The 14,183-nt window shown below is 36.4% G+C and overlaps 1 protein-coding gene across 2 annotated transcripts in view; it reads right to left on the reverse strand.

The window, feature by feature from the left end:
- NCAM2 (neural cell adhesion molecule 2) overlaps nucleotides 1-13,959 on the reverse strand; it is a 136,936-nt gene extending 122,977 nt beyond the window's left edge. For both annotated transcript variants that reach the window (XM_063393880.1, XM_063393881.1), the window contains exons 1-5: nucleotides 12,808-13,959; nucleotides 11,649-11,855; nucleotides 9,224-9,367; nucleotides 5,430-5,567; nucleotides 1,024-1,141 (exon numbers count right to left, since the gene is read on the reverse strand). In XM_063393880.1, the coding sequence (XP_063249950.1) occupies nucleotides 1,024-1,141; nucleotides 5,430-5,567; nucleotides 9,224-9,367; nucleotides 11,649-11,855; nucleotides 12,808-12,913 (713 nt within the window). In that variant the 5' untranslated portion in view covers nucleotides 12,914-13,959. The remainder of the gene's footprint in view (nucleotides 1-1,023; nucleotides 1,142-5,429; nucleotides 5,568-9,223; nucleotides 9,368-11,648; nucleotides 11,856-12,807) is intronic.
- Nucleotides 13,960-14,183: the final 224 nt, after the last annotated feature.

A 14,183-nucleotide genomic window follows, 5' to 3' on the forward strand; every position in this document is an offset into this window, starting at 1 on the left:
TCACATCTCCTGGGATTCAAATTGCATGAGAGGAAAATTCAACTTCACAATTGACTTATAGCATAATAATTTTAAGGTATCAGTCAAAGGAAGGGAAACTTAATCTAACATTGTTCAAATGTTCCAAAGGAGATGAAGAATTGATGGAAATCACTTCTATGCCCATTTTGAAAATGAGACTTTTTAAATGACCTTTTAAGCCACTTGAAATAATATAAGTAGATGCAAATTATTCAGGTCTAAAATAGAAATGTGCACTGGTATGAGGGATTGAGTTACTTTATATCCCAGGACTGATGCATATCTTTGTTGAAATTGAAAGAACACAGAGTAAATAGATATGTAAATTTTTACAAATGTTATATGGTAAGTGTTCCCAAGCGACATAGCTATACTATGCTCATGTCATTGATATAACGAAAAAAACACACATGAGATTTAAGAGCAATTCCATTTTCAAAGCATTTTATACTTATAAAATTACATTAAGCTACACTGCAACTTATTCAATGAAACATTCCTGGGTCATACAAGCATCTGAATTCATACCTCTTTCTGAGTCTCACTGAAATAGGGAGTTAAGGTTAGAATCTGTTTTTACAAAACGTGGCAAGTTACCTTTTTTTTATTAGTATTGGTGACCTGTATTGGATACTTATTTATTTCATAAATGCATATCTGTGCATTTATTGGCAGAAGTTGTTGTTAGGTTGCTTTTGTACTGTTCTTGAGATATGGGCTTATTTCTTCTCCACTCACACATAAAGAAATCATGACAATAAGGTATTTTTGTTACTTTTTACAATTACCTCACTTGCTGGCACGCTGAGTGTAATTGAATTTGTGTGAGTCCATTCACACATTAATGCTTAATCCAGCCTTGGCAGTTAGAATAGAAATGGACAGAAAATTCTCTTAAAATTCAGTAGAGAAATTAAGGTTGCACAGCTTAATGGACTGTGATAGAAACTGGGGACACTTTAAAACAATGTGCTCTGATGTGGAGACCTCGACTGAACTCACCTGTACCAACTGATCTCAGGTGGAGGTGACCCAGTGGCTCTGCAGAACAAAGTTATTGCCTCTCCTCGATCTGCAGTGGCATTGAAGGATTTCTGGAGCAGAATGATTGCAGGGGGAACTGCAAAATAAAACATGATGTCCAATGAATGAAAAATAAAATATTTTAGGTGTTTCTGGAGAGATTTAAAATGCAGGATCCTTTGCTAATTTGAGAATCTAGGGTTACAATTAGGGATCAAGCTGCAACGTGAATCATTGTTAGTGCTATTTCTTTACTTTTCTTAAATAAAAGACTTTTAATATTGTCAGGACATTTATAAATTTTTTTTTAAGAGAATAAATTTTGGAAAGTCTTTTTCAGTAGTTCTTCGTTTTTCTTACAGAACATTCTAAGACGACTGAAGTATGAGACAATACACACATAAGACATAAAACTATGCACTGATGTTCAATAGTGTTTTGAAAAGAGAGATCATGAGTATGCATGAGTCCTAATTATGCATATTTAATTCCTTTTACTGAGCTCCAGCATACTTCCTGGACAGGAATATCACCAGCTTCCAAATGGCAAATGTGATAGAACCCAATGGATGCAATCCAATTGCACTTCCAAGAATTTAATTTTGATAGTGACAAATGTTTTCTGTCCTTGATGGGATGAAGTTATTATAAAAATAATAACATTATTAACATTAATAATAATAAAACAATAACATTTTATAGCTGTTATAAAATCATAACAGTTCACCAAGAACCTCTACCTCTACCCAACAGAAAAAAATAGCAGTATTATTTGAGACAAAACAACTCACAGGCTGATATTTAACGTATCTTTTTACGTATCTGCTTCCATTAATTAACAAGCAAATATGAAGTGTTCAAGGCCAGACTGGATGGAGATTTGAGCAAGACCTGGGTCTAGCATGTGTCCCTGTCCATGGCAGGATTTTGAAACTTTTTAAGTTCTTTAAGGTCCCTCCAATCTATTCTAAGATTCTATGAAATATACAAATAAAAACAATCCAAGCAGATTGGATGGAAATTGGTATGTGGAGAAGAAGGAATACCACAGAAAGTGCGAGTAAAGGGAAAAGATTAGAGCTTCCCAAAATAGAGGTCAGCTAGCAAGAACATCCTGTGAGATGACAGTGATTCATTTATCCTTTTTATCTTTACTCTTCACTAGCAAAAAGATGAAACAGGCAACCCCAATTAACTTGCTTTTGGTGTTCCATTGCACACCATCAGATTTTCTCACCCACTCTTGAAAACCAACTGTTGTGGCTTTCTACCAAATAGTTCAGAAGCCTTTTCCCTTCTGAATCTTAAATATATCAAATTAATATAAAATCATGAACTAGAATTATCAATGATCAGTAATTGTGTGTTGTTATGTACTTTTCACACTTTTTAATGGTGTGTTTTATAGTGTTTCACAGACCACTTCTTTCCTGCCTGAAATTGCATGGGCCATTACTCAGCATACAAAACCCTTCCTCTGTGCAACAGGAGTTTATCCATCTCCAACAAAAAAAAAAAAAAACAAAAAAAAAAAAACAAAAAAACAAAAAAACAAAAACCCAAAAAAACCCTACAACACTACTTAGAAAGCTTTTAATGCATTTTAGGTATTTTGCAGTGCATTCTAGTGTCTAGACCTCAAAATATGGTTGAGATCATGAGGAGATAGTTCTTTGCCAGAAATAGCAGGTTCTTTACTGTTCACCACTAAGAACTACAGGACTGTGGGGGTTTTTTTGTTGTTGCTTTTTTGTTTTTGTGTGGGTTTTTGTGGGGTTTTTTTTTTGGTTTTTTTTTAATCTTGTATGTACATAGGTTCTAAAGTGTAAAGCTACAAGAGGAAAAGAGAAATGAAGATATGTTGGTAGATCTTTCCCATTAAATACTTGAAGCAGAGTGACAAAACTCAGTTGCATATTACTGTGTAAACAGTTCTCTTTCATTAATTTCATTGAGATCAGGATGACTATTTAATTTATGGAGGTTCTCAGAGAGTAAAAAATAAATCTAAATAGTACATTAGGGAAAAATAATTAAAAAGAAAGAAAAAAAGGAGTAGGGAAAAATAAAGAGAGACAAAAGAACAAGTGGAAGGAATTTCTGTTCACAAGAGGACTTGAGTTCTTTCATTCTCTTCTTTGTCAACCATTTGTTACCACAGAAAATCCTGACATTCAGACCTCACTGTAAATATGACTAGAAAATAAATGCTACAAAAATTTTAGTGTTGCAAATAAAAAAGAAATAGAAACATTAGATTTCTAAGAGATAATCCATCTGTCAATTTCTTACCATTACAACCCTCCAATGATTTCCATACATTAGACATTACCCTGATATCAAACTTTTTTCCAAGATTTGCTTTTAATTATTTTTGAGTAAATTTGCAAACTGTTCATATGTAAACTTTAATTTAAAAAACCAACTACTATAATTAACATGGTGTGCTTTCATGAAGCACCCCTAAGTTCTTTTGCTACTGTTTATCCTGCTTTGGAGACCTCACATACTGCTATCCTGAAAGTTGAAAACAGGACAACTTTTTCATTGGACTCAATGCTCCTTGTGAGTCCCTTCCAATTCACCCTTTTGTGATTCTTATTACAGAAATATAGTTAGTGTAGATCATTCCACTGCACATTCCAATAGATTCTACAGTGACTATTACAAGATGAGTAAATAAGCAGTAAAGCTTTAAATTTGAGTAACTTTTACATACAAATACTTTCATGATAATATTTTCTTTTTATCACAAGCTTAGATTATCCTCCAAAGTAAGTATCATTTCTTATTTCTCTTTTGGAAAAGGAGCTGCAGTGGAAATATAGCCATGTAGCTTTTGGAGGCCTCTAGACTGATCCTTCTTTTCTTTCTTTTTTGTTTTTTTTTTCTTTTCTTTTTTTGAATCCAGTTCATTTATAGGCTTTCCTTTTCACCAAAAAAACACGACAATTTTTCTTTCTTTCTGAATTTTAATATTACTCTAAAAGCTATTTTGGATCAAGTTTTATCCATTCAACTTTATGTACGCAAACCTATTCATTAGTCTAAATGAAGCAGGAAATAGCTCTTAATTGATGTCACTCTACATGACCAACCATGTCATAATCACTTATTTGGCAGCTCTTTCTCCTCCCAAGACAAAGTTTAGAGATGAGTGTTAACATTCTTGCCTAAAGTCATAATAAATGTACAAAGGACCAAATTTGTTTTTATAATTCATCAATAAATGATGTGAAAGTCAGGTTTGCAACCCAATGCATTTAGGTTAAATACAGACTTTCTCAGCTCAACTGCATATAAATACCAGATAGAAGTGAAAGGTAATCAGAAGGTGGATTAATATCCCTGTACATAAATAGCAGCAAAAGAAAATCTCATCCAGCATTTGAAATGCTACCAGATGCACTGTTGGAATTGTGCATAACCAGGAGTCGTGGTAATGCAGCACCAGAATATACCACCTACAGCAATCTAGAGAATTCTGCCTCAGATGCTGCTGCTTGAAAACGTGGACTAAGAAATACCTGTGCCAGAATCTGCTCTTCCTGCTGGAACCAGCTGTGAATTCACCTTACATAATGAATTATGTAAACTGGGGTTTGCTGAGAAGGACCAGTCAAGGGCAAAGCATTTAAAGCTATGAACCTAAGACACACTGTGGAAGAATTTCACTGAAAGGCTGACATTAAACAGACTGCAGAGATAAAAAATGCCCTTTATGAATGGTGTCCTTTCCAGGCAATATATGAAGAGATAGTTATCTTTCAACAGGTCAATGCAGAGTTTAAGAGAGGTTGAGTTAAATGCTCCATCTTGTCTCAATTCATTAATTTTCCTTCTTAGAGGTTTATTATAAACTAATAAAATGTATAATGCTAATTTTGAGGTAACTCCTCATGTATTTTATTCCTCACAAAAATAAAATTTGAAAATATCTGTAACTAAGACTGTTAATAAAATGTATCTGTGACTTTTGGGACAGCTCTTAAGTACATTAACACAGTGAAGGTGAATAATTATGAAAAATCAAGTGTATTTTTAAGAGTAAATGACAAAATACTGAAAAATACCACTGAACTGATCTACTTTAATCTGAAATTCAAGTCTTGAAATAATTATTGTTCTGTAAATAATGAATAATAATGATCCATGCTTACACTTTTATATTTACCGATATTATGAAATGTAATTAATTCTATTTATACAGTATAGTAGATTTTTTTTCAATAGTAAGCAATTACATTTATAGGAAACCAATACTAAACAGGCATGACAATTATATTAACCAATTTAATAAGAGTTTTTTAGAAGTTGATATATGTTAAAATAGGCCATAAAAATCAAATAAAGCAAGAAGTCAATTCACCAACTTTACTCCTTACCATTCACAATAACAATTATGTCCCGAAAGTCAATTTCTCCTCTTGCTTCCACTCTTCCTTCACATCTGTATACTCCTTCATCACTTTTATTGATGTTAAGAATTTGGAGATTATTGTTTGCTAATACTGCAAATCGATCTAGAAAGAAAAACAAGAGATCAAGTGGCATAAATCAAGTAAATCAACACAACATGAGGCATACTAACTTAAATGAATAAGTACTTGCTCTGTACAATCTGAATGCTCATTCACAAAACATTTATACATTTAAAAGGAAAATGTAGGCTGAGAAATTTGGGGGTTCTTTATTCCAAAATGCATTGAATTTCCTAGAATTCAATCTGGATTTTCTGTCCATAATTTCCTACTTACTCCACTGAGTAATCAACCATTTTTAAATTACAATTTATTGCAAAATGAGCGGAATACTCATGAGCACTTACACAGAATGACAAAAAGATTAAATAGAAAAAAAAAACTCTCAAAAATTAAATTGAGCAATATATAATAAAATAAGCAACAAAATGCTGTTTCCCTCTCTATCTAGACTATCAGTATTTGTGCCCATCCTACAGCCCAATGTTTAATGATTTGCAGCTTGCTTGCCCTCCTTCCCTCCTCCTGTTCCTTTCTTCATTCACTCTTGGTCAATGATATATTTCACTACCCTCTAACACTTCACAGAAATGGGTACAAAGACATAAGCCAAAAAAGGAAAGCACTCTATCTTCTGCAAAGGCCAGCATAAACTGAAATTCAATAGACATTTTGAGGAGCTGAAGGACACTGTAAAATCAGGCTCTGAAAGCCATGCACACACTTTCCTGCACATGCAGCAGCAAAATGATAATCTGCAGGAGAAGACTGGATCCATGGAAGACCCCATGCTGCAGCAAATTCATCCTGAACAACTGCAACCAGAGAAAGGATCCACACTGGAACTGTCACAGACTGACCACAGACCCCATTCCCCAATCTCCCTGCATTCCTTGGCGGGGGAGAGGGAGAGGAATCAGCAATCAAAACAGTAAAGTTGAGTCTGGGAAAAAGGAGAGGGGAGATATTGCTTTAATTCAGTCTTTGTGTTTCACCATTCAACACTATTTAACTGGCAATAAATTCAATTAATTTTCCCCTCCATCAAATCCATTTTGCTAATGCTGGTGAGCATTTTCCCCATCTTAATCAACATACTTTCCGTCTCATATTCTCCCACAATCTTGTTGCATTTAGGTTTTTTGGCAAGAGTTTTGGTCTGTGGGGATACAGAAATGGCTTCTTTGAGAAGCTTCTAGAAGTTTCACCAAGTCTCTGAGAGGCATTGCCACCAGGCTGTAAGAAGGAGCTGCCACTGGCCAAGGCCATCAGCAACAGTGGCAGCACCTCCGGGATAACAGACTGAGAAAAGGAAAAGTTACTGTGCAACAGCAGCCAGGGGAGGAGTGAGGAGAGGTGAGCAGAGCCACCCTGCAGACACCCAGGTCAGTGAAGCAGGAAGAAAAGGAGGTGTCAGAGCAGAGACTCCCTGGCAGGACGTGGTGCAGACCATGGTGCAGGTCACAGGGAGGCATCAGATCCACAAGGGAGCAGAGATGCACCTGCAGCCCCTGGATGACCTGGTCTGACCAGGTGGATGCCTGAAAGAGGCTCTGATCCTGGAGAAAACCTGTGCTGGAACAGGCTACTGTTCACAGCAGGAGCTGTGAACCCCTGGGGGACCATACTGGAGAGGCTTTTGAAAGATTGCTGAAGTTCATGGAGCTGTCCCCACACTGGGGCAGGAGAAGAGTGTGAAGAGTCCTGCCCTGAGGAGGAAGGAGCAGCAGAGACAATGTTTGCAGTCACGTTAAGCCCAAGAAGAAAGAAGGTGTGAGGGAAAGTTGCAATTTAAGATTTTTATTTCCCACAATCCTACTCTGATTATGTTGGTAATTAGGTTTTCCTGAAGTCAAGTCTGGTTTGCCCATGATGGCAATTGGAAAGTGACTTCTCCCTGTCCTTATCTCCATCCATGAGCCTGTTATTACATTTTCCCTCCCCTGTCCAGTTGCAGAGGAGGTGATTGAGCAGCTTTGGTGACACCTGGTGTCCAGGCAAGGTCAGCCTCTTGAGAAGGGTAAGTGACAAAGAGGCTGGGTGGGTCCCTGGGAGCTCTCCAAGGTAAACCCACCAAAACTAGTCAATATTAATGCATTCTTCTGAGGAGAATGACTTCCTGCAATTCACTGAATGTGTGTGCTTTGAACAACCTGAACCTCTTTTATTCAACTGTTGTTCCTGCTCTATTTTGCACCTTTCAATACTGAAGGATGATGAGATTTAGCAGCTTTCAGTTTTAACTAGCAAACATGACTTCTGTACCAGTAGCAAGAATTCTAGCATAAAATGAAGAGAGAAATGAAAAAAAAAAATCCTGCTTCACCTGATAGAAGTTTACTGGACATTAGCATCATCAACACATTTATGCTAATTATGTCTAGTTTGTTAAAGTCATGCTTGAATATTAATGTCATTTCATACACTACCACATGCAAAAAACAGTATCTTTTCCTGTTCTGCTCCTACACAGTTATCTACACAGAACAGGCCTCCAAAGGTTTTGAAAAGGTGAGATTCAGCCCCTCATTAAGCCTTTAAGCATTGGTAAGCCTTTTTTTTTACCATAGACATGCAATATGTGAGATGAACGACAGGGCTGGAGGTGATCTCCATTTCTATAAAATACTGAAAAAATGAGGCTTCACTTAGTATCAGGAAACAAAAACTAAACGTTGGCTGGATAACTTTTCAATTTTCATTGAAGAAAATGGATACAGCAGTAGATACTCCCATGAGCGTACAAGAAGTTTACTGTGCCATTGATAAAAATTGTGCAGGGCAATGGCACCACATCTCCAGCGCTGGAATTAGAACTGCACAAGCTACTGATTTGAACTGAAAATGAAATGAGACTATGCTACACTGAGGAAGCAGCAGGACTGGATTGCAATAGCCTGCCCAATATGATCTAGAGCCTGGCTCACGAGAAATCTGCCTTAACTTATTTTTCAAAATAAGAGAGAATTTGATCTTCCACTGTAGATTTTGAAACTGGAATTATAATACAAAACAGAGTAATATTTATTTCAGAAAGCATGAAAAAATTTCTTAACTGTAAGACAGTGGGCATGCTGTTTTTCACCTCTATTATAAGCCCATATAAAGTAAAAAAAACCCTGTTTGTCTAATTAATTGCTTCTCTAGTGACTTAGAACTTTCACGTGGGGAAGGTGAAGTTTATCTTAATCCATGCTTTATCAGTCCAGCCTCAGCAGATTACTTATATCCCAGTTATTTGTAACTCAGAGGGTAATTTACCCTTATAAAAGCAAACTCTCACAATAAAGCAAAATTCCTCTCCATCTGGAATTCTCTGAGCAACTGGGCAAGTATCCCAAGGTCAGTGCTGTGTAGTATCAGTATCACAGCTTGGTGTGCAGTGAAGTTCACTTCTGTGTGTTTTAAAGGTGTTCAGGCAAGGCACACCAGGAAAAGAACCTGTCAGGGAGCTCCCAGCAATCTTTTGGGCATTTAATACTCATGTTACAGCTAGAAAAAATTCAGGATTGGGAAAAAAGACTCATGGGGGAAGCCATTGTATATGGATTCTCTGCAGATCACAGAACCTGGTTAAATTACATTTAAGCTGATGGGCTAATCAAAATCCCCCCACTAAAATGTGATTAGTCCTGTTTTAAAAGAACGTTTTAATATTAATTGGAATGTATAACTTAGAGAGTTACCAAAATACTAACTGTCAGCAGTAGCTGTGACTTCCTCATTCCGATACAACCAGCTGACAACAGGAGCAGGAGAACTTGTAACACGGCAAACAACTTCTGCATCTTCTCCCTGCCTGAACTCCTGTGGAGATACTATGTCCCGAAAAGTGAGCTTTTCTGAAAAGGAAAGAAAAAGAAAAAGAATACAGTAAGAGCCTTACACTTAACTTAGCATTAAAATGACATGCAACAGCAAATAAGATATATACTACTACTAAATCTTCTCATTGTGATAATACAGAATTATTCCCATAATATAATTTTCCTACATAAGACTTAAATGGTCCTGGACTTATACTTTGCCTGAAAAAAACTACGTTACAGTCTTTTTGTATTATGCAAAATTTTGTTTATTTACATACATTCTGCAGGTTTTATAAACATATTTTCATTGCTTTCAATGTTCCAAAACACAGTTTTTAAACTTTAGGTCTGAGAAGTTTATATATTCATGTTGGTAGCTTATTTACTCTCTTGTGATATTTATTCCTCATTATTCAGTTATTGAATGAGAACCTCAATGTTTTTATTTCTATCAAAACTTCCATAAAAACCATTAAAATTTGGAAAATTTTCACTAGAAAAGTAGAATTTTTGCCTCACTGAGAAAAACAGCAGCTGAGTAAAACACAAGATTAAAAAGCCAGTGAGAAACTATTAGGTCTATATGATTATTAGGTCATAAGAAATTGTAGCATTATTTTTAGGAACTAACAAGATTGTTTTAGATCTGCTGAGGCTTTTAATTTTTCCAAGCTCAAATAACCAAATGATATTTGATCTTCCACGTGTCGAATAAACTCAGTATTTCCAGAAGTCCAAGGTGGTGTTAATCCATGATCTCACAGAAGATCTAATGCAGTTGACTAACACACGCACACACACGCACACACACACACACACACACACAAAAAAAATCTGGAATGACTTTTTTCACAGAGAATAAACAATATCTCAGATCACAGATGGCCAGTTACATTTCAGAGTAAACTCTGGGGAGCTTACGCCGGAGATGCAGCTTCACCCCTGGTTTTGTTTTTGTTTTGTTTTTTGTATTGATATGAGTGTAGGCTCAAATAACCCTCACATTACCAACAGCAGAGGGAGCACAGTCTTGTTGTTACATTTCTCATACATTTTTGAATGAAGTCAGAAACAAAACCCCTCACAGACATGTGAGAGTCCTAAGAACTAGGCCCTAAGACTATTAACAAGTGATCCTGCTTTTTTCTTACATCACAAATATGAATAAGGAGATTTTACATATCTGTTCCTATAAACCTTGACATTTCTAGTGTAGGTGTTTAGGTTTCTCTGACCTCAGAATTATTAAAATTAACACATGCAAATGCTTCTAAAGACTTCTACCTTTCTCAGCATTCTGCTAATGGAGTAACTGGCAGTTTTATGCATACAAATGAATTCCTGAAAAATTGAAATCCTTTAATTTTTGAGGTCTCAAGCCATCATGCAATCGCTTCTAACTGCTACCACCCTTTTGTCAGAAGATTTTTTAAAAACGGTGTGTCTTTTGCTATCTGAGTTATCTGTACCTCTCAGCAGCAGTGCTTTACCATTAAACACAGTATTTTTTGTCTATCGTAATTTTTTCACATTTAAAAAACCTGTTCTCCAGTGAAATTAGATCCTAACCCAGCTGAAGGGTTGCTGCTATATATCCCATCCTTTCACCAACAAAGACTTTGTCTTACATATTCACTGTGCTTGTTTAATGCACAGTTTTTAGGCAATTTTGATTGATCTAAAGAATGCAATACAATGTAGTTATTCAACTCTGAGAAAAACAACCTACTCAAATCTCTCAGAGAATCTCATACTACAATAGAATGTATTTATTTTTCAAATATACTCCTCAAGTAGTTGCTTGCAATTGAAATCCATTTTGGTTACTTATCACACTAAGCTTCACTGCTTTATCTCAAAACTCTTTCATAAGGCCAAGAATAGCAAAAGACAGAGATTAAAATAACAATTCAGTAAAAACCCCAATTGTAAATGCCATATATTGCACTTCCTGCACTTTTGTTTATGCACATATTTGTAAGATTGTGAAATCTGTAAACTGTACACACACTTTTAATATGAATTATACTGATCATTTTTTTTCCTCCTATTTTCTCATTTCTTTGAGGGGCATACAGTGCACCTTATAAGATGACATTTTAAAATACATGAAAAAATCAATCTACAATACTTAGAAGAGGCCCTCCATTTAATTCAAATCTTTGTTATAATGTCTGCCTAAACTCTAGGAGATGCAATTATTTGGAAGATAAAGTTCAACCCTGGGATGATATTTTGAGAGGCTTTACTTTCACTATGCTAGTGGCTTTTGAAACACAGCCTTTTATTTGTTAATTGATAGCATTTTACTTACGATAAATCTCCAGAACTACAGTAGCCTCTTGAGTCTGTCCTTTAGCATCTGTTGCTTGGCACCGGTATATGCCAGCATCTTCCACGTTCGCGTTGTAAATGGTGAGACGTGACCGAACACCTTCCTTCTGAACAACCACCCTCTGGCTAGACACAATCTTCTCTCCCTGTGGGTTGTACCAATCTATGTTCTCAGGCTCACCGATGGCTGCAAACAAAACCAAAACCGACCCAAATTTAGACTCTTGGAAGGACATCGTGCAACGCATATGCCTCCCCACAGCATGGTCTGTGCAGCATCAGGAATTTAAGCAAAATTCAGGAAGAATTTTTTTCATGGAAAGGGCTGTCAAGCACTGGTTACCCAGGGACATGGTGGAATCACCCTGGAGGTGTTCAAGGAACAACTGGATGTGACACTCAGTGCCATGCTCTAGTTGACTTGACTTGACAGTCTTGGAGGTCTTTTCCATCTAAGTGATTCTGTGATTCTATAATGTCAGCTAATTGCTAAATTATGCAAGTTGTAAGAAAGATAAGCAGGATGAAACTGCAGGCAGATGTACAATCGTTGAGACAGGGTAAATAGCAGCTCAAGGATCTCAAGAGAGGAAAAAAACCACAGAAAATTATAAAGTCTTATAGGAAAGAAACAGGCTGTCCAGCAGTGACTGGGTCAACAGATCAAGTCATCAGGCAATTGCACTGTCAGTGTAGCCAGGCCATGTGTCACTGTCAATGGAAGATCTCAACTCAGCAGCATCAAGGATCCATATCAATCAGCTGCAAATGCAAATTCTTCTCCTTCTGACTGATTACTGCCTCACCAGAAAAAATCTCTTTGGCTGTGGCATTGGGTTGGAGAGGATTTGATTCCTTAGTTTAAATAAGTGACAATATTTTAGGTACAAAATCATCCTAACAGATATAAACCACCTGTACTGATATAGGGAATTCACACTGATTCAGTGTGTGAAATGAAGAGATCCTAGACTGGAAATGTGAAGCCAGTGAAGTTCTGGTATTTGCCAAGTCAATGTGAATATACAACCATATGTTAATATTGTGAAACAACTACTGCAGTGACAAATACATAAAAATTTCAAAATTTAACAAAAATTATATATCTACAAATGAAAATTGTACTTTATTGTACATACCTGTGCATGTGAAGAACTTGGATTCACCCACACTGAGTTCAACTTTGCTAAGTGAAATTGTTACTTGAAGTAAAGCTGAAAAACATAAAGTAGATTGTAAATTCATTTGGGAATTTCTCAGTTTAAATCTTATATTGTCAGGTTTTATATTGTTTTCATTCTATATATAGAACATACAAGTATGAAATTTCAAGTAAACATTGTTATGTTTTGAACTAAAGTACATATAAAGAAAACAATCTAAATAAGGATGTTACACGACAATGACAGCCTTCTGCCCCAAACCTGAGGATAAAAGTAAAGAAGGTGAAAAAATAAATAAATAAAAAGGAAAAAGTGATAGAAAGATAAATGAACATAAAACTAGAAATTCAATGAGAAAAAGGTGATTTGTAACACACAGACTGACCAAGGGCAAATCATGCCTGACCAACTCCACCACCTTCTAGGATAAAATCATTAGTTTTGTGCACAAGAGAAGAACAGTGGGTGGCAATTACCTTGACTTTATCAGGCTTTGGCATTCCCTCCCACAATATTCTCATGTTCAAGTGTATTGGATATAAAAAGCAAGGTTTTTTTAAGTGGGGCTGGTTGCAGGGGATAGAGTTTGGAGGTTGGGCTGAGACACATACAGAAGTTCTAGCTGGATCATGCTGGACCCACTGCAGGACACAACGGAGAGGGCTGAAGGAGTTTGTAGCACCTCTTAGAACACCAAAGAGAGAGACAAGAAGGCCAAAGTGGTAAGAGATGCTCCATGGCACACTTGCTAACACTCCAGGACTCTGGTCAATGCAGGAGCCCATGAGCGAGAAAGTGCACCCTGCAAGGACTGTGGGTAACCCACAACAGAACAGAGGAAATGAGTTAGCCAGAAGGAGCAGTGGAAGAAAAGAGTGAAAAAGAAGGAACAACAGAAGGAAACCACTGTGTCCTCACCCCAGCCTCCTACATTATCCATCACTTCACTGAATGGACTGTTACCTGCATGGGTGGTGATAATCAGGGGAGTGAAGGCTAGGAACAGGAAGGAGTGGTATCTGGAGTCTGGGAAAGAGGCAGAAAGGTGTTTTCCCTCAGTCTCTAAGGCTCTAGCTTTTTTTAATGCGACAAATTATACCCATGAATATAACTTTAAAACTAGTTAAAACCCAGAGTTATGTTCAGTTCTGTTGATAGTAAAAATTCAAGAAAAGCTGAAGACGGAAAAACTATCAGCAAAGTACTAGCCATAGATATTAAATAGGAGAACTATTACAATTAAAAGTGCAATGAAATAGATTTGCTCTTAGCTTCATGTAATTAGCCTAAATAAGCACGAGTAAGACAAGATGTGAATTTTTTTGTTCCAATAGTCATATCAAAAGCTACAC

The sequence above is a fragment of the Prinia subflava genome, chromosome 3, assembly GCF_021018805.1.
Source record: "Prinia subflava isolate CZ2003 ecotype Zambia chromosome 3, Cam_Psub_1.2, whole genome shotgun sequence".
Classification (NCBI taxonomy): domain Eukaryota; kingdom Metazoa; phylum Chordata; class Aves; order Passeriformes; family Cisticolidae; genus Prinia; species Prinia subflava.